We start from the raw sequence: 20,721 nt of genomic DNA on the forward strand, positions 1-20,721 counted from the left end.
TATAGCCAGTCTAAATCTACCCTCCTTTAGTTTAAATCCATTAGTCCTTGTGCTGTCACAACAGGCCTTGCTAAAAAGATTCTCCTCATCTTTCCTTTAGGCCCCCTTTAAGTATTGGAAGGTGGCAATAAGGTCTCCTCGCAGCCTTCTCTTCTCCAGGCTGAACAACCCCAACTCTCTCAGCCTGGCCTCATAGGAGAGGTGCTCCAGCCCTCGGATCATTTTTGTGACCCTAATTAATTAATTAATACACAAGGCATTTCCAAATGTGAGATTATTTTGAAAAGCCGTACGTTAAAAATGTTTTAAACACATACCTGCAAGTGGTTCTGCCTTTTTATCAGCTCTCGTCTTTTACTGTTATTGATGGTACTGTATATATGAAGGAATGTCATATACCTGCTAGGTGTTGCTCCATACATTTTACATGACTCATGGATTGCCAGAAATGACTTCAGAAAATCAGAATCACCTACACAACACAATTTGTTACACAGTTAATAGTATACTCCTTCTTACCTCACATTAAAATAACTAAGGAAGAGCAACAGAATATGGGTTTTGAGATATGAATTAAGGACATTCAAAATATCACAAAGAATACACTTTTTTCAAAGTACTCCCAGGGAAATAACACGTAATTACATTTGAAATACATATTCCTCAGAAAGAAATATACTGAAATTGTTTCAAAGCTGTAAAATATTTCATTGATGTTTAGAAAAGCAGGCAAAATTAATTGCAGATTACTGAAGGCTAATCATAAAAGAAACTTTATTTCCACAGGAATTGAATTTGAAAATACATGGAATTTTTCAGAAAGGAAGCCCAAGTTTTTTTGTCTTCTCCCTTGTCTCTGATGACAGGTAGACTAAAAAGTTTTTCTGAACATTCCAGGTCCTTCAGTTTGTTGAACAGAGTTTCTCAAAAGAAGCTCAAAGATACATAAAATACATTGTATTACCCGGCAAAAGGAAAAACTGCTAAAACATATCTACGTATAAATGAATGCCTTTAAAAAGTACTGAGATATATATTAAGTACCATGATCTAGGATAAAGATGGATGGTAGCATGAACACTAAACCCTAAGTTTGGCCATTGTTCTGATGGGCTAGAATGCCTATTAAAAAGCAATACAAAACAAGAAACCCCAAGTGAACCACTTACTGTTTTATACCTTTTTGGCTCCATGGCTTCTAAGTGTTACTTAGACTAATGCTTTATAAAAAGTGGCTAAAATTAGTATTATGCAAATGAGTGCTGGCACTGGTCTCCTAGATAGTCTGACACCCTATTTTTAAAATGGTTAAATTTGAAATTTTATTATAAAACCAAATTATTCTGAAAAAGGGTCATTACTTACAAGAAAGTTAAGTTGAGATAAAGAATTACTAAAGTAAAATGAACAGGTCTAGGACAAGAATAATGAAAATATATAGAATGGAAAGTAGAAAAACTCTCAAAGCATCAACTTTTGAGGTTGTGAAATAACATCCACATAGAAGGAAGACACAGAACAAAACAAAACAATATGTAGCTTAATCAGTTTATAAAACTGAATATACGCAGTGATGGCTTGTGACAGAAGAGACTGGGTTTGATGAGCCAGGATGTATGTTCCAGACTAATGTTCCCTTCCGCAAAATACCTGCCATGTGAACAATACTAAAGTCTATGAATATGCTGGCAAAAACATACTCAAAGTACCTACACTAATTTCTATGCCCAACACAGGACTAAGTGTTTAATAATAAGTAATAATAACTAAGGGTCCACCTAAATATTACCTGAATGTTTTTTCTTAAGTTCCTTATGCATTTTTCCAGTCTTTTCTTGTTCATCTGGATCATACAGAAGCATTTCAGGTATCTAAAACAATGAACATGATTTTTTGTATGAAAATTACAAACAACAAAATTTTGAGTTAAAATACAAAAACTAAACCTTTAATCCAGTTTTTCATTTGAAAAGACTGAGTTTGATAGCTTTATTCAGAATAAGGTATTTACAGAATATTTATAGCATTAAAAAGATAAATTCTGCCTTTTCCTGTAACTGATAACTTCCTGTTGTCTCAAGCAGAGGAGCTTTTGCTGGGTCTAAGAAAGAGCAATTAATTCTCAGAGGACTCTTAAAATAACACAAAAGTCAAAGATGTAAGAAGATATACAACTCAACAGCAAATCAGACAGTCTTAAGTACAATGGTGAAAATAAATAAAGTATATTCAAAGGTTCTGGCATACAACTAAATGATAAGACTCCACTTAAAAAAAAAATCCCTACTGAAGTGAAAGTGAAAATACTCTGAAAAACTTTTTTTAACTGTGGACAAAGCTGGTCTAAGCATTTGTGCCAAGAATAACTTTCAGTACAACTCGCCATTGAAACTGAGGCACAGTGGCAGGTGGAGGAGCCCCAGTAAGCCGGGCAGAAATGGACACTGTGCCAGCTGCTCCCATGGCTCTCCCAGGAGAGTGACCAATTCCATGGTCCAGGTGAGAAACCCATCCTGATGAGTCAATGGGAGAGGTCAGATTACCTTACAGACTAGACTGAAGGCGTTACTGCATAGGAGGCTTGGGACACGTTCTGGGATGCAGTGGAAGAGCATTTCAGATTGCACAAGACTTACTGTGGGTTGGTGAGGCACCCACAGGCGTTGGCAGCCAGAGGGACTAGAAGGTCCAGGCCAACTACCTGAGAGACTGTGGAGTCTGGAAGCCAAATGAGAATTGGCTGCATGTGTCTCTGTGCGTGTGTGCAGGTATTCGTATGTGCCTGTGCAGGATGCAATGTGGAGATCCTAGATCCAAGGCCAGCTACCGGATGCACTGGATATCTAAGCCCATTTACTGGAAGGATCCACTCTGTGTGTGTGTGTGTGTGTGTGTGTGCACGCGGGCACACACGCACAGTGAGGCAGTCTATAGCAGCAGCTGTAGTGGGGCTGCAGCCTCAAGAGCTTGTACATCCAGATGCCAGCAACCAGGGAGACCGGCAGATCCAGAGGCACCCACTGGAGGGGTAGCATGTCTATGCCCAGCTAGTAACAAGATCCACATTCTTCACATGTACATATTTCCCACTAATGGACCTTCACTGTGATCACTCGGAGAGGGGAACAGGATGATGCCAATGGTGCTGTTTGTGTTTGTGCTGAGGGTTTCTGTTTGTGGTGTTCTGTGTGGCCAATCACATGTATATATGCACTGTGTATGTGTGTTTGTGCGTGTGCCTGCTGGGAACACATGTTCCGCTTCACCAGTGATTCAAGCTGGGGCCATGAAGCTGTGGGCAGCCTTGCCCCTACCAGGGTACTGGATTTGGAAATCTCTTAACATATAGTAGTAATATATATCTTTCTCAAACTTACACTGTGAACATCCTGAAATAAGCAGATTTTTATCCTAAAAAGAACACACTGACTCTTTTCCGTCAAGCGAAACACTTAACAAAGACTCAAGAATAACATAAGGTTTACAGGGCAATCTGAGAGCTATAGCAGTTCATATACACATAGCAAACTTATTTTTAAACTAGCTTTCAGGCATATGAGTAACAGCAGATATCATCAGCAGATAGCATCAGCACATATCACCCGTCTAGTTGTATTTTGTTCTTAAATGCTGTGTTTGATAAGAGTCATAGTAGTCAGCATTTTGTTCCAAGTCAGCCCACAGAGAGAACGAAATATAATGTTACTGGTAAAATAACAATGCTAATTGTTATACTTAATAACTTAATATACCTAATATACTTAATAACTTAACCGTTCTGCAGAATTTTCTGCCTTTGTAGGACTGCACATATGGATTAAATAAGCACAGTGACAATTATACCTTCACAACTTTAAATATTTTGATCTTATTCACCAAAGCTCAGTTATTTTTGGAGATACTAATTTTAAAAAGTCACAGGTTTTAGTTAATGCAATTTACCTTTTTCATACTGTTTTCTGACCAGGTTTCCATCCACAAAACCTGACATTTCTTGTACAGTGCTGGATTACTTTCACAGTTTATTGTGAAATTTACATTGGTAGAATCCATGATCAAGACAACATGCAGATTTTGTTGGATTCCTACGAAAATGCAACATATTAAATATTTAGCAGATAACAATCTGACTACAGGATGGTAGATTTATTGCAAACACAAAGAATTCACTGTCCTTCAAATACTGATCACAAGGTAATTTCTGAAGAAAATACTATTACACCACATCACACTAGGGCAGGAATGTTTATAGACAAAACTTAAATAAATAAATTCAAAATCATGGACTCTCATTATGCATATTATGTGTATTTTTTTAATTTAGGAGAGCTGACAGTATTTAAATGGATACTACTAGTTTTCATTCCAATCACTATAGACCAATAGAACCAATTAGAAGTAGATCCAGGGCCCTTGAGTATGACTGCCTATATCTGTATTCTTTCAGTCACATTCTTCTATTTATTTGTAAACTATTTAATCTTCTTGTTGGTCTAAGGAAGAAACACAAACAATTACCTATCTGTAAACTTGCTTATGATTACTCAGAATCCAAACTGATTTATAGGTATAATCAACAAATAGAAGAAAACTCTATTACTAGATATATAAGCTAAACAAATGAGAAAACGATGGGGACAAAAGCTTCCTTCCTTCTAACTACTTTCAACATCAGATTCCGTAACAGATTTGTAGAACATTCATGGATACAAAATTTCAGACAGAAGACTGAATTTTAAGCTGAGGGTTCTGTGCCCTCAAATATCACACTGTAATAATTATTCCTGCCTGGTTTTTAATAACTAACTGAAAGTTAAAAATGCACACAAAACAAGGACCATGTTAGAAATTATTTGTCCTTTATTATACCACTTTTGTAACCTTGTAATAAATTATAACTTATAAATCTGTTCACATACGGTATGTGAAATAGTTGAAAATTGGTCCTGTAAATCCATCTTGTGAAGCTTGATCCTTCAGAGGAGATAGCAATGGTTCTAATTCTTCTGTTTTATATAGCCCAGGAACTTCTCCTATTTGAAGAATGAATTTAAAATGTCAGATCAAATGAACTATAATTCTTCAAATTCCTTTGAAGGATTCCCTTGAATTCTCTGTATAGAGAATTTGAGTATGGCAGTATTCACCTCCATACTTTCATGAGTATCATCCCATGTACTTTATCATTATTTTCATGACATCATGAAAACAACAAACCAAATTACAGTGATCCCATCTAACTTAAACAGCATACTTCGTTTATACTACTGAAATATACTTCAAAAATTCATTCAAATCTACCCAAAGACAGTGATCCAATACGGGATACAAACCAAATCAAACCAGACTTTGTCATATACCAGAAAACAGCAAAATGAAAGAGTAGTTATCTAGGTCCTCAGTCACAGAGGTTTAACACTAGATGATGAGAATCTGACACTGTAAGGATACTTGGATTTGCACTTGAGAGACAGGAAAATCTGGTGCTCTTATCAATCAGCTCTTAAACTACTGCAGTTCCAAAAAACATTTAGTTAGTTAGGCTCAGTCCTGCAATGATCTCTCTGATTGAGGAACAAAGCCAGATAGCAAAATAAAGTAACTTTTGTTATTTGTTATTATTGTTTATCATCTCATTACCTTCAGAAAAGTGGGCTTTGCTGGTGTTCATTTAAGTAAAGGACTCAGTCTATACAATCTAGTAAAACATTGGAACACCTCTCCATTTTTAATTTTATTAGAAAAAGTAAGCTGTAGAATAGAATACACCATTATTTTGTTTTTACACTATTATAAAGAACTCCCTTGAAATAAGTTACTTAATTTGCAACTTTGAGGAACTGAAAGCACCCATACTGTAGGGTAGGTTAAAGGACAGCTAAGTGAACTTCAAGTCAGTTTCTCATGTACAAACACTCTAGCCAAAACAGTGCAGGAAGCTAACACTTCCGGTATGGACATAAAGCTAGAAAACATCATCTAATTCTGCCTCATTGAGCTAACTCTGTGTGGTAAGTCTTTTTGGTCTTGTCTCACCTGAAGACAGTAAACTGTTGATCATCTCAAGGAATGTGGAATGAACAAACTGATAGTCTTCAAGCAGCAACACCACCTGCTGTGCTTCAATGCCCGCAAGCTCCATCACCTAGAAGCAGGGAAGACATTTAAATCTCAGTATATGGAATATATGTATTGTTCATAAGAGAACAATAATCTTTCCTTGATTATATTGCATATATATTTTCTCCACAGCATCTGAACTGTTACATATTTACAAAAGATTACTAGGTCATTCAGTTATATGAGATACCAAATATAAAGAACATTCTACCTAGATGTACAGCTTGGTAATGAAAAAATAATTAAAACAGGCTCTTTCATAGAGTCTTATGTTCCAGATGTGATTCAGTAATAGCTGTATCACTTTTTTGTGTGGGGTTAGCTCTGGAATTTTCTTTAGTATTGCTGAAGGTACTGGGAAACTCCTGATTCAAGGTTTGCATTTGTTTTTAAATACATCACTAAAATTTTACTTGATTCAGCTAGTATCCTATTAACTGGCAGACCATGGTAGAGACAGAATATGAAAATATATACAAATATGAAAATAAATACATGAAAAAAACCTTTCCAATATTCACATAAACTTAGAATTTATGAATAAAAACAGCTCTGGTATTCAAAAAAGTAGTGTTTCAGGTAACTACTATAAAGAACAGTATGCACATCTAAACACTTGGAACTTCTAAAAATCTGCATTTCATTTAGACTGTTAACATTTTGTTTTTCTTAAAATATCTCTTCACACAACACTTTTGTGTCCTTCAAAATTCCTGTATTCTTTTTTTTTTTAATACACACCTACAACACTACAAAGTGGAAGACACTGAGTGACTTACATATTTAAGATCATTTTTGAACTGCTTCAGCTCATAGCCTCTGGAAATTTTGGGAGTAATCAGAACAGCTCCGTGCATATGGCTAACTAAAGAGGTAACTGTCCGACGACCTACACCACTCCGTCCTGCCAAAAGAAGTGATCCTCCAGGAAAACTTAGCACTCTGTCCACTTTAGACATAAAACTGAGGACTTCCTGGAACAGTAAAATCTCTACCTCTTTTTTGTCTCGTCCATAATGAATAATACCCTATTAAAAGAGAAAAAAAAGAAATGTGTTTGCTAATAATAAATAAAAGCAGTAAGATATGAAAGCATCCAACATTTAAAAGTTTAGAAAAGAAGGGATTGAAAGCTTACGAGACCACACTGGAATTCATTACAAATAAATTATTTATGTGACAGAATTTAGATACCTCGCACATCCTTTACCCGTAATGAACACATCACATTATCCCCAGCACCAATACACCCTAGAATTCTTTTGTATATTGAAATACAAATCTACCACTGAATTAATTAAAATTAAATAATGGACCAGAACAAAGTCTGAGCTGTGTCTCTGACTACAGATTAATTAATATTGGCATAACTTGGAAGAGCGTTTTAGGCAGCTAATTGCTGCATAATTGAAGATTATGGAATTTCCTACTGAAACACACATAGTAACAGACCCTAAGATTAAATTCTGGCCTTGTTATGCTCTAATAAAATGTCATCTTTGAAGCCCATTGTAATTGTGTAGTCAGAAAAAACCCCGAACTTTCTGATTACTGAGGTCTATTGAACTTCATCATTTCCCATATAGTGTATTGGTCACAAGTTGGCAATAAGGGAGAGAGAGTAGTTTCCTATCTACAAGAGCAGTCCACCAAATACTACTAATAAGGGGAGATGATCTCAAACCTCTCATCCTGCAAACAATTAGCCTAGCAGAGTTAACGTTTGCATTTCCTCATCAAGCTCATTTTTTGTACTTTACTCTTTAAAAGCATGCTAAATCTCCAAACAATCCATTTGTATTTCTTCAAATAAAAATTACATTAGCAAATTACAAATTCAGAAAGTAAACATTTAATAAAACATTTTGGTACTCAAACAGTACACAAACATACATGTACATCAATGTTTCTCAAAGTGTTGTTCATGAAACTGTTGTAAATCACCAGCAAATGTGACTGATGCCCTTTTGTTAAAATAACCTTGCTACATGATACTTCCTCCTGCCTGCCACATACCATCACAAACCTTCCCTCACTTGACCAAACACAAAGGATGATTCCTTGAAGAAGCAGCAGACCCCAACCTAAACCTGGTAGTCTCATGTTACTTGCTGTAAAAAATGTCTAGAATAATTGCTGTGAATCCTTGCTGTGTATATTCTTTATTTTTGTCTCACTTTTTGAATAGTATCTTTCAGGTCTGTTGAGTTTAGTCTACCAAGTGGCCTCCCATGTGGTGGCAGGGCCTGCCCTGGTGTGATGAATGTCTCCTGACAAGCTCCCCAAGTTACATAGAAGATATCTGTCAAAATAAAAGGAAACATTCGAAAGTTCAGGTGCTCAGTTCATACACTATCTGACTTGATCAGACTGATTTTATTAGGCAGTTCCTAAACAAATATTTCAAGTTTGTGTAGTACGCCTCAAATGGTTTACCTGCCATATTGTCCAGAACATCTGAGCCCCAATCACCTTGAAACACTTTCATCAAAACATTATCAAATACATGGAGTTCTTTCACGCCAACAATTTTGTCACGGAACAAACGACATGCTTCGTAAGCAACAATTTCCAATACATAGTCTACAGTTTGTATCGATGAACCTACGAAATTTAAGGAGATATTTAACTTTATATGTTTGTAATAAATTTTACATTTCTCAAATTTTCCATTTCAATATATGAGACTGAAGATGAGTAAGTGAAGTTACATACCAGCAGGAGAGTATCAGTAAGGAAGAAATGAGAGAAAAAAGTAAACATTATGAAGTGCTTTTTTAATAATAATTTTATGGATCATTACAAGATAAAATGAAACATATTCTATTAAAACAAGTTCTCCAGTTTAGTGCCAGCATTCTAATGAAAATTAATAAGGTGTTGCACACAAATTAAAAATTAAAAGACAAAATTCCATGAAAAGAAAACAAAAAAAGACAGGAGACTTTTAAAGGGGAAGAGAAAGGCTGACAATAAATACTAAAATAGCAATAAATACCCAAAACAGACTGTATTATAAAATGCCACTAGAGAATACAAAGCTTCAATATTCTTCACAAAAGAAGGAAGGTGAGGTGAGTAAATGACATACAATATTGCTCATCACTGAAAAAGCGTACACATATGTGTCCTGGTTTAGGATGGGATAGAGTTAATCTTCCTCCCAATAGCTGACATAGTGCTGTGTTTTGGATTTAGGATGAGGATAAGGTTGATAACACACTGATGGTTTAGTTGTTGCTAAGTACTGCTTATGCTAGTCAAGGACTTTTCAGCTTCCCATGCTCTGCCAGGGGCACAAGAAACTGGGAGGGGGCACAGCCAGGACAGCTGACCCAAACTGACCAAAGGGCTATTCCATACCATATGGCATCATGCTCAGTACAGAAACTGGGGGGAGCTGCCTGGGGAGCCGCGATCGCTGCTCAGGAACTGTCTGGGTATCAGTCAGCGGGTGGTGAGCAATTGCATTGTGCATCACTTGCTTTGTATATTATTATTATTATTATTATTTTTATATTGTTACTATTATCATTACTATTTTACTTTATTTCAATTATTAAACTGTTCTTATCTCAACCCAGGAGTGTTTCTCACTCTTACTCTTCTGATTATCTCCCCCATCCCACCGGGGCAGGGGGAGTAAGTGAGCAGCTGCATGGTGCTTAGCTGCTGACTGGGATTAAACCATGACAATATGTCACAATCAGATACAAGAATGGAGTCCTTAAACAGGCTGAGATTACCTATTCATTGACTGTCAGTGTAGCTTTTCCGACCTCATTCAAGCTACATTTATACCATCTGATGATCCCAGAAAATAAATGGAATACGAGCATAACATTCTTACCACTTCTATACTCTTTAAGCAGCTCTTTATGTAAACCTTTAATTATTGTATGTAAACCTTTAATTGATGTAAGAGCTAAAACACGCTATGGAGTAATTGCTCATAATCTAGTCATAATAGCAGTTTCAAAGACAAAAATTATATTAGGAAAAAGCCTATGCTGTCTATTTGGAAAAGCACACAAAATTGAATACCTTTCCAAATTTCACCATTTCCAACGTTAAGGAAAGAACTTTGAGACTAGACTGTAATTACCAAGCATTCCCAAATTGTGAGAATATTTATGCTCTTCTATAGGTATTTGTAAACTTTTATACAGATGAGAGAGTTTTCTAGATGTTTCTGTATCTTTAAGGGTGGTTATATTCTTCTTTTGTTAAGTAGGTCATAGATGGTGTGTACCAGTTGTAGTTCCACAGTCACTTCACCAGGTTTATACAACCAGGTATAAAAAGAGAAGCATAAGAGGCAAGCCTCTGGGAATCCAGAAGACAAGACGTATGCTCAAAAAAAACCCCCAGTCCAAAACGCCCCAAAAACCAGAAAAAAATGGTGGGGAGTAGAGGGTACAATTCATCTTCCCATAGTACAGAATGCAATCCCAACCTGCTAGCTTCCCTTAATCTATAAATAGCTCCCACATGTATTTTAAAATATCATTGAGTGTTTTCAGTGTGTTTACTATATGTTATGAAATTAATTGTTAGGCATTTTTTCCCTCTATTGAGTTACAGACAGTTCACAGCTTAGAAAGAGTACCATAGGTTAATCAGTTGCATGTGAAGCCAACAGTAAGACTGACATCAATAATACTTTAGGCCATTTTAGAACTGCTTTATAAATTAAAAACAAATAAGGGACTTACCACCTGCTAAATCGTATCTGAATAAACCAAGAACCCACTGAGTAAGAATACATGGTGTAAAAAGGTAATGACTGTGATCATCAACTGTGAATTTCGCTCGTACCTAAAAACAGAACGGGGTGGAGGGTTGTGATGTTTTAAAATGTAAAATGTAAAATGCTTGGAAGTGTAGCTTTAGATTTTTCTCAAATACCAGATAAATTAGTTTTCTATTAGGACTATATATTTAGATATTTTATTAATGCACTCATTAGGGTTTTTTTGAAAGTGCAGAGATGCATTGTTTAAATCTTGTTTTCTGAGCACAAAAGATTTTCTCATAAATAGAACCTTTCTTCTGTACCATTTTTGGTGCAAACAACTGCATATGTCACCTAGGACTGTTAGTGCAGTCTTATTAGACAAAACAGACAATTTTTTAAAGCAATATCAAATATAAAATGCAAACGAAATACAAAAGTGTAATAAAAAAACTACCTAAATCTGTAACAGTCACTACAAAAGACTTATAGAAATACTAACTCTTCCCCCAAAGAGGATATTTTAACTTACAACTCTATCTTTAATTCAGAGAATAACTGCCTTCATCAGTTATTTGGTCCTCGTGTGATGAGATTTAAACTTAGATTTCTTAGAATACATTGATAATACCATATGAAACTCCTACTAATTGGTGCATGCTAGCCAGTGACTATTCCTGCATTGCAGTCATAAAGATCAGTTTGGTATCATGGTTCTGTCTAGATAGGGACATGCATACATTTTTGGAACATACAGTAAGCACCTACATCCCCACAGTATCTACCCCAGTAAGGCTATGTACATGATTAAGAAAAGTAAGTACTTAAGTGTTTTGCTAGGTAGAGGTCTGAAAAATTTTAAGTGGGAGGATAAAAAGAACTTGTGTGTCTAAGCACCTATTTTTAACTGCATAAAATTTTAATAAATAGTCCTTGATGTGTATAAGGGACTGCACCCTCATATCTCTTCTGTATTCATAATTGCACCCGTAACATCTCAGCACATAAAAGTCTTTAAAGTACACTGTCTCCTCATCCAGTAAGTAGGAAAACACTACTATCCATCTTTTATAAATCAGGAACTGAAAATATAGATGGATTAAGATGCTTGCCAAAATTATACAGTAAATCTGTGGGAAAGCAAGAGCACTCACCACTTACTCAGTCTCCCTCTAATACCTAGGATTCTCTGCGAGGAAGTAGCTTTAAAATTTGTATCAACATTATGAAAAAGATATAAACTTAGATCTTAATACTGATAAACGTTTTTATTCTCTTGTTGATACCAACAGCTATTTTTTTAAAAAAAATTGTCAATTCTCCATCTCCTTGAAAAAAGAAATTAAATTTCCACACCTGTTCATATACTTGAACCATAGATCCTGCTAGCTGATGTATTTTTGGTAAAGAACCCCAAACAGGGTGATTCTTTAGGTTTTGCTGTAGTACAGGTTCCAAGTAGGCACTATAAATAGTTTGCAGTTGGTCTCTTCCTGGATAGCTACAAAGGTAAATAAAAAGTAATCATTATGGACTATCATTGTTCATTTTTTTTATTAAAATGATTCAAAGTTATATATACAATTACTGAGAAATTTCGATGAATAGCATCTCCATCTAGTGGCTAAGTAAAATTATCATTTTATTGCAATAGGCCACCCTCAGAAATTTTCTAAATACATCTGTAAATGTGTTCAATCTTAAAACCAAACTAATTTATTTTCAATTTCTCTGATTTTGTAACCAAACAGCACCTTAATGCAAAGCTGCAGAAAGCAGTTTACTGAAAGCAAAATCATCCAACAGGAAACATATTTCAAACACTTCACTATCAACAGGTAGCTACAGATTGCTCCTTACCTGGTTTCTAGTGCCAAGAGGCACCAAACCGCCAAATCTGAAGATCCCAAACCATTAGAAAAGATGAAAGACTAGAACAGCCACATCTTCATAAAGACTACATTCAGGAAGGGCCCCATAAACAGAGGCTGAATCTCAGTTCTGAGAGTCACACTAATTTCCACATACTTACTCAATTGCACAGAGACGAACAATAGATGTAAATCTGGAGGTAAGTTTATGTCTTCCTAATGTTCCTCCAGCAGACATGGAAGCCACAATTTGGATGTTTTCTAAACCAACCCATTCCAGATTTTCATCATAAAATCCTTGATATGTAAGAACCTTTAATAATTAAATACATATTGTATTAAAAGAAAGCCAACAGAATATCTTACCAAAAATAAAAAAAGATTAGTGAGAAGTATACCATTATCACTGTTCTCTTAACTGCCAGAGGTATACTACTCCTACCAGTTTGGGGTCAGCTGCAAACTTGCTGAGGGTACACTCTGCCCCATTGTCCAGATCATTAATGAAGATTTTAAACAGGTACTGGCCTCCAGCTAGACTTTGTGCCACTGATCTCCACATCTGGGCCTGGCCATTCAGCCAGTTTTCAACCCACCTCACTATCTGCTTATCCAGTCTGTGCCATCAACAGCTTTTCTGTGAGGATCTTTTGGGAGACAGCCTTAGTGGAGTCCAGGTAGTCTATATCATAGAATAGTATCATAATTTAGGTTTGGAAAAGACCTTAAAGATCATCAAGTCCAACCATTAACCTAACACTGCCAAGTCCAACACTAAACCAGGTCCCTAAACGCCACATCTACACGTCTTTTAAAATACATCCAGGGATGGGGTCTCAACCACTTCCCTAGGCAGCCTGTTCCAATGCTTGACTACTCTTTCCGTGAATAAATTTTTCCTAATATCCAATCTAAACCTCTCTTGGCACAACTTGAGGCCATCTCTTCTCGTCCTATCACTTGCTACATGGGAGAAGAGACTGACACCCACCTCACTACAACCTCCTTTCAGGTAGTTGTAGAGCGTAATAAGGTCTCCCCTCAGCCTCCTTTTCTCCAGGCTAAACAACCCAAATTCCCTCAGCTGCTCCTCATAAGACTTGTGCTCTAGACCCTTCACCAGCTTCATTGCCCTTTGGATACACTCAAGGACCTTAATGTCCTTGTTGTAGTGAGGGGCCCAAAACTGGACACAGTATTCCAGGTGCAGCCTCACCAGTGCTGAGTACAGGGGGACGATCACTTCCCTGCTCCTGCTGGCCACACTATTCCTGATACAAGCCAGGATGCTGTTGGCCTTCTTGGCCACCTGGGCACACTGCCAGCTCATATTGAGCCAGCTGTTGACCAACACCCCCAGGTCCCTTTCTGTCAAGCAGCTTTCCAGCCACTCTTCCCCAGGCTTGCAGTGTTGCATGGGGTTGTTGTGACCCAAGTGCAGGACCCAGCATGTAGCCTTGTTCAATCTCATACAAAATATCCATATCCACTGCTCTCCCCTTGTCTACCAGGTCTGTCATTTCATCATAGAAGTTTATCAAGTTGGTCAAGCATGACTTGCTTTTGATGAATCCATGCTTACTACTCTTGACGATTTTCTTGTCATTCATATGCCTACAGAGTTATAAGTCACTGAGGTAAGCACTGTCTTAATTTACTTATGCATATAAGCCAAATAAAAATGGTATCTTATTTCTGGCTGACACCTACATATTCTATCAAAGTACAAACAAAACTAATGTCACTACAGATGCAGGATGTTAACTCAAAATAACCAATGTAGGTATTTACTACATACACTAAACTATTTCCAATATACTTAAGTCTCCTTATAAATAACAGAAATAAGTGTTCACCTGCTGTAGAAAAGCCACGAGAGTGCTTGTTCCCCATTTATCAGGTTTGGGTAGGTTGATATCCTTTAAGTACAAAACAAGCCTTTCACAGTCCTTTGGTCTGTATACTCGCCCAGTGTTTGTACTGATTACAATGCAAGTTTGACTCAATTTTTGTAGAAGATGTTGAGAGGTAGTTTGTGCACTGCAGTGAATGGTAGCAATCTCAGTGGATCGGAGTTGAGAAAATGCATAATGAAGCAGCATCCTAAAAAAGCAAACATGTACAAACATATAAGCATAAGTAATACATAAATGCATTAAAATACTGTGTATCCAAAGATATTGTATAGTTTTTTAATTAAAATGCATATACTACATACTGTATTAATGTAACAGGCGATGCATGAGGTTTGCTGAATTAAACATTCTTGCCTTCATAACTGTAATATTTTCCCTTCAAAAAATTCAGTAAGTGTAGTATACAGCTACACAAAACAAATACTTAACCTAAATACCTTGTATATATCAATCCAACCCAACTAAATAAGGAATCTAAGATAGGCAACAGGATGAGCTAAATTCAGTTGCCTGCAAACAGGCATCTAGTGCCTCTTGAGATGAGACTGGATTCCTCATGTGCCTTTCAGCTGTTGCTCCATTACAGCACAGGTTTTCCAAAGGTCCTGTTTCATACCTAAAAGCCTCATTCAGATGTCTTAGACACATAGTGGCAGCCTGAACTTTCCCTGTAGATCTTCATAAGAATTTACCTATTTGCCGCTACAGGTTTGTTTTATTAGTAACCTAAACAAGTAATATTCTAGCAGAAAGTCATACAATAAAACCATTATAACAAAATATTACAAACTTCGTCAAATAGCTAGAAGTATATTTTGCTTAAAACAGGAAATACTTTTTACCCCTTTCCACATCCTTCAGGACCCACAAGAAGAAATGGCTGCTTATTGTTAAAGTCTAGCCAGGGTCTAAAGTAATCTAAGCCTCTCTGCATGTCAGGGGTTTGGATGACGGGAAGTGTTTGGAGATTACTGAAGTCATCAGCTGTTAGATTTTCATTTTTTTTCAGCTGATATAGCATTAGCTGTCCAGTGTCAGTATCATAATATGTGTCCAGGGGCTTCCTCGGATCTGGTGGAGATTCTTGTGCCCAGCTGAAGATCTTTAAAAAAAATAAAAATGAAGCTTCTGTTAAATCCCTACTCCTAATGACAAGATCTACAATTTCAAGTTAATCTAAAGAATGGTCAAAGAATACTTCTGTAAAATCAAACATTTAATGCTTTGATTTGATAATTTTAAGGCTGCCTTTGAAAATTCAGCCATGTTATGCATATACTTTATGATTAAGTCCTTAACTAAACAGTAACATACTACTCTTCCACATGTTACTTTTTCATAATATAAAGGACATACAATAAACTGTATTTAGCAAAGTTTTATTTAATTTTTTTTCCTATTAGGCAACATCCATAATTATAATAAGAAGAACAAGATAAATCTTTCACATGCATCAATAGCTAATTCTAGAAGCTGAGTCTAAACCTTTACCACCTTCCCTCTATATATGTTATAGCTCCAGCCCTTCTTTTGGAAGGAACTATTTCCTTCTCCCGAACACAAAACCCAAGGGTGATTGTGGAGATAACTATCTCCAGGGACAGCCTTCTGCAGACACTACAGACCAGTATACCCACATAGTTCTCCACACTATTCCCCAGTCCTTGTGCCCTCAAGTATTTACACAAAGACAGAACCATACCCCAGTGCATACAATACATAACCTCAAAATAATGCTGTGAAAACACCTCCCTGGTGAGGTGCAAAGGCCCCACATTATTATTTCAAGCATACTGAACAGAAAAAAAACCACAAAAATTAATCCGTATTACATATACACAATACATATACACACACGCGGTCTGCTATAGTGGGTCCTTGCATAAAATGGTATGGACAGGGGCCATTTTGTATCTCTTGGTGCAGCACCAAGATTTGATATCTGGGCTGAATGGACTTAGCAGCATATCAGTGACATATGAAACACTCCTTTGCTTCTGAGCTATTTCCCTATAGACAACAGAGATTGCAAACAAATTAGAGCATGGATATTCTATTATTGTGAATTTGTATTGTTACAAGACAGAAAATCACTATTCCTACTACATATACTGAGAAATTTTTAACTTGCTGAAAAAGATTATTACCTCTTTTGCAAATTCGTGTCGTGATTTCATGTTCAGGTTGCCACCGAGACCCCGTAACAAGTTAATAATAAACTGTCCACGATCAGTACACCCATGAAGATGAGACAGTCCATTCATCACAGTTCCAACTAAACTTGTTTCAACCACAGAGTCATTCTGTAAATTGCAAGTTGTAGTAGATTTAAATATACTCCTAAAAATAAATGTGATGTATTGCTAGCAGACCATTACTCATTGCTCTTTGACACTTCTACAAATGATGAAAGTTCTCAACACTGCTGTTGTTCTAGAAAATTCATGTGACATGAAATTAATTTAATTTAATTAATTTTAAGCATTGGTTTGGAAGTTTTAATTCCAGACTATGTACTGATGTAATTTAGGTTAAGCAATCAGAACTTTCCTTACAGATTTTGAGAAATCTATAAGAAATCAACAAAACTGTATACTGGAGATCTTTCTTGTGAATGGATTAGTTACGGATTTTGCTTTTTAACACCAAAAGGGATTTGCAGCCTCAGGATCAGTGTCATCATTTTTCCTCTGTGTCCACCTGAAGATACTTTAAAAGTCTAAAAATCTCCATGGGTGAAAGAAGCAAGAGGGGAAATAATATTAAAAACACAACAGGACCGTATGTATTTCCAAAAGGCAGGTAATGCAGGTCTCCCAAATACTAGCTTACTTGCCACAGCAGTGGGGATTTCTCCTAAATAATGTTTTGTGCAATATAAGCCACTCGTTCAATGCAAATGCAACTCCTTCAGAACAAGGGGAGGCAGGGAAGCATCCAGACTACTTAAGAAAATATAGCATATGCAGAACAATTATCTTGATGTACATCCCAGAATCCCAGAATCCAGATAATGTACAAGGTTTTGGACTATCCTTTGGTAATACTGTTATTACATATTACCTTTTGTCTATTAAAACATCTTTCAGTTAAGGTTTTGAGTTGAATCCTAAAGAACTGAAGTTACATACTTAAATCCAGGACAGCTTAGTGGGAGCTGTGAAAAATTACCATTCTGAACAGACTACTTTTTTAGATATGCCTCTATCAATCTTTTTAGGTGTCTAGCATTACATTTCTCCCCAACCTGTTACAAGCTCCGGTCTACACTGTGCAACTTTTCAAATTTTAGCTTTTTTTTTTTGTTGTTATAGTCAATAACTTAAACCTAGAAAAACAATTTCTTCACTTTGTTTTTTAGTTTAGACATTCAAATCTTTCAGGTCCTCAAAAACATATAAAGAAATGTCTGGTATGGAAAATTAAAGACAGATATTAAGTTTCACAGAAATACAAGGCTTTAACTAGTTAAAATTGTATTAAATGTTTCAAAACTTTAAGTATAGCAATTAAGTTTTGGAAATGGATTAGAATGGTTCCAGTATTAATCTTATGAAGAAAACAGCAACCAAAGAAGCACTGAGATTTCTTTTTTACTTAAAATTCAAAAACTCATACGAATGTTCTCTTCAGTGTTAAACTAGATAAATGGATCATCTTAACAGAAGCTGAAAATTGATTAAGTATTCAGTTACTAACCTTCTTCACAACCCAGTTTAAAGCCTTTTCAAAATAGTCCCCAATCCAATTTTCAAGGTTGTATCTGCATTCTTCTGGCTGACTTCTTAGCCAAGACTTTATCAGAGAATTAAGATCTGTATCTTCATCACTAAGTCAAAGCAAAACAAAACACGAATCAAACAAACACAAGGCATCCACATCTTCACACAGATGTTCAAAGGGAACAAAAAAATTCTAGGACAAGTTCAGGGAAAGACTTTAACAAGAATTTCTAATCAATATTTGGGCTCTCTTAAGGGTCACACAGAAAGAAAGAATCCACCATGTCTCTTTCAAAAAGTCTGAGATATATTGGCTAAAAGGTTATAACAGGACTGCGTAGAAGGGAGACATGCAACCTAAAGCAAACTCCCCCAGTGATTTGCTTCGTAAGTGCAAGCAAGTCATTAAACTGCTCCATCCACTTTAGACTATCTTTCAAGAAAAGAAAAGTAGGTATATTGGCTTACTTTAGAAGTATGTAATACTCCTGTGACTTACCTCAGAAAGATCATTCCCATGCGAGATATTGTAGCAGGAGAGGCACAGCTAAGGTCATGAGTTTCAAATATAAAGTTGACATTTGAGCCAAATTGAATTCTTTCTCCACTGGGCATAGTCAACAATCTGTTGTCATCCAAAACAGAATTCAAAGATTCAATCCATTCAGGATCAATATCACCATCACAAATTATCCATGAAGTAATATCTATTTCCAGACACAAAAATAAAACATCAAATGTAAGAAAAAAAATTAAAGAATATCACCCCTTGCTATTTTAGCACTATTTATTACTCTTCCTTCATTATAACAACTCTTTAAAGATATTCCTTACATGTTTTATCTTCTGATGTATATTTTTGCTTTCTTATCACAAAATCTGGAAAGCACATATTGTTCTAGACTATGACTGTCACCAAGTTTTTCTTACCTTATGCTATGCACAAATAACGTAATATAGAAATGTAACTGATAAACAATTTCAGTAATCTAAGCATAATGACATTTAACAATGTCACAAACATACCTCGAGGTTCTCGTACCACTTGTCGAGCACTATTTGTAAGCACGCCATCAGACCATTCTCTGGTATCCATGTCAATATGGCCCAGCAACTGATGTCGAGGCATAGCTTTGGGATTCATAGTATACTGTTTCACTACTTTGCCAGTTTTACCAAGTGCTGTCTTTAACATCCGCCAAAGTGTTGATTTACCTGCACCACTTGGACCTACAATAACTACACCCATTCTTTGACGTAGTTGCTCATATAATTCCAAAGCCTTCTTGATCTAGATAATAAAAGAGATAATGGCTATGTGAAGTTGTAAAGTTAAATCAATCATGTTCTTTTTTAATGTTTTTCCAATTTAGTTTGGATGCAGTCACTTTGTTTCTGTAATCTTATTTTTTTAAACAATAGGTATTTGCAGAAGTAATTAAAATCATGATACTAAAGAATATCAAGAAACTTATTTTGCATGTTAGAATCATTTCACTAAATTACTAATATAAAAATATCAGCCCTCTTTGGGCATATTTTTACTGAGAATTTAATGAACCTTTAGTCACAAAACTTCATACAGCCCTACAATAAATAAATGTAAATGAGACACAGAACTGCTTGATAAAACCAAATGTTCATACACTTAATTCTTTCACTGTCCAAAACATTCATTGGAGTTTGCACATGACTTGAACAAAACTGTGTCACATGTTCACATCTTAATTTTCCTTGCACTATTTTTCTTTCAATTACAACTGATCTACCATGCTTCAAACACACACATCTATTTTTTATATACATGTCATTAGAATCTATTAGTTATTCTCACTTTTTTATAAAAGATTTCTTTCAGAAGTAAACAGAAATGAGTCAAATGAAATGAGAAATTAGTTTAATTCAGAGTAACTTGTATTGTTTTGTTGCTGTAGTTGATGTTTACCTGGGTGCTTATAATTTCCAAGTTTGCTTCTTCAAAGACTTGTTGTAGAGCTGTAGTTAACTCAGCATATTCCACATCTTGAAAATCAATGCCAGGAAATACATCTTTAACCAGTGCATCAAATCGTGCACAGTCTGCAAATGTAAGCTTTGACATGGTATTAAGCCGCAGAGCTTGAACCACCATGTGACTTTCGTTAACTGGAAATAGAAGCAAAGAAGCCAGATCAGTTTAAGCTGTTTGTTGGGTTTTTTTTTTCCTTGGAATATATCAGCACCGTAGCCCATACTGCAAAGACATTGAAGGTGGAATCACAGAGCAGACTACATTCCAGTTCATGTACCACTCTACTAGGAAGTTAGATGAGTGTCGTACTGTAAGTATCATATATGCTCACAAATGCATTCTGTAC

The 20,721-nt window shown here is 35.9% G+C and overlaps 1 protein-coding gene across 1 annotated transcript in view; it reads right to left on the reverse strand.

The window, feature by feature from the left end:
- Positions 1 to 20,721, reverse strand: part of DYNC2H1 (dynein cytoplasmic 2 heavy chain 1) — a 197,891-nt gene that overhangs the window by 136,655 nt on the left and 40,515 nt on the right. The window contains exons 37-54 of the mRNA XM_075724522.1: positions 20,310 to 20,509; positions 19,391 to 19,655; positions 18,864 to 19,071; positions 18,342 to 18,471; positions 16,790 to 16,945; positions 15,485 to 15,744; positions 14,583 to 14,829; positions 12,888 to 13,039; positions 12,212 to 12,356; positions 10,836 to 10,938; positions 8,557 to 8,724; positions 8,298 to 8,422; positions 6,900 to 7,148; positions 6,037 to 6,145; positions 4,920 to 5,033; positions 3,943 to 4,085; positions 1,790 to 1,871; positions 318 to 472 (exon numbers count right to left, since the gene is read on the reverse strand). Of these exons, the coding sequence (XP_075580637.1) occupies positions 318 to 472; positions 1,790 to 1,871; positions 3,943 to 4,085; positions 4,920 to 5,033; positions 6,037 to 6,145; positions 6,900 to 7,148; positions 8,298 to 8,422; positions 8,557 to 8,724; positions 10,836 to 10,938; positions 12,212 to 12,356; positions 12,888 to 13,039; positions 14,583 to 14,829; positions 15,485 to 15,744; positions 16,790 to 16,945; positions 18,342 to 18,471; positions 18,864 to 19,071; positions 19,391 to 19,655; positions 20,310 to 20,509 (3,011 nt within the window). The remainder of the gene's footprint in view (positions 1 to 317; positions 473 to 1,789; positions 1,872 to 3,942; positions 4,086 to 4,919; positions 5,034 to 6,036; positions 6,146 to 6,899; positions 7,149 to 8,297; positions 8,423 to 8,556; positions 8,725 to 10,835; positions 10,939 to 12,211; positions 12,357 to 12,887; positions 13,040 to 14,582; positions 14,830 to 15,484; positions 15,745 to 16,789; positions 16,946 to 18,341; positions 18,472 to 18,863; positions 19,072 to 19,390; positions 19,656 to 20,309; positions 20,510 to 20,721) is intronic.

The sequence above is a fragment of the Pelecanus crispus genome, chromosome 1 (assembly GCF_030463565.1).
Source record: "Pelecanus crispus isolate bPelCri1 chromosome 1, bPelCri1.pri, whole genome shotgun sequence".
NCBI classification, from domain to species: Eukaryota; Metazoa; Chordata; class Aves; order Pelecaniformes; family Pelecanidae; genus Pelecanus; species Pelecanus crispus.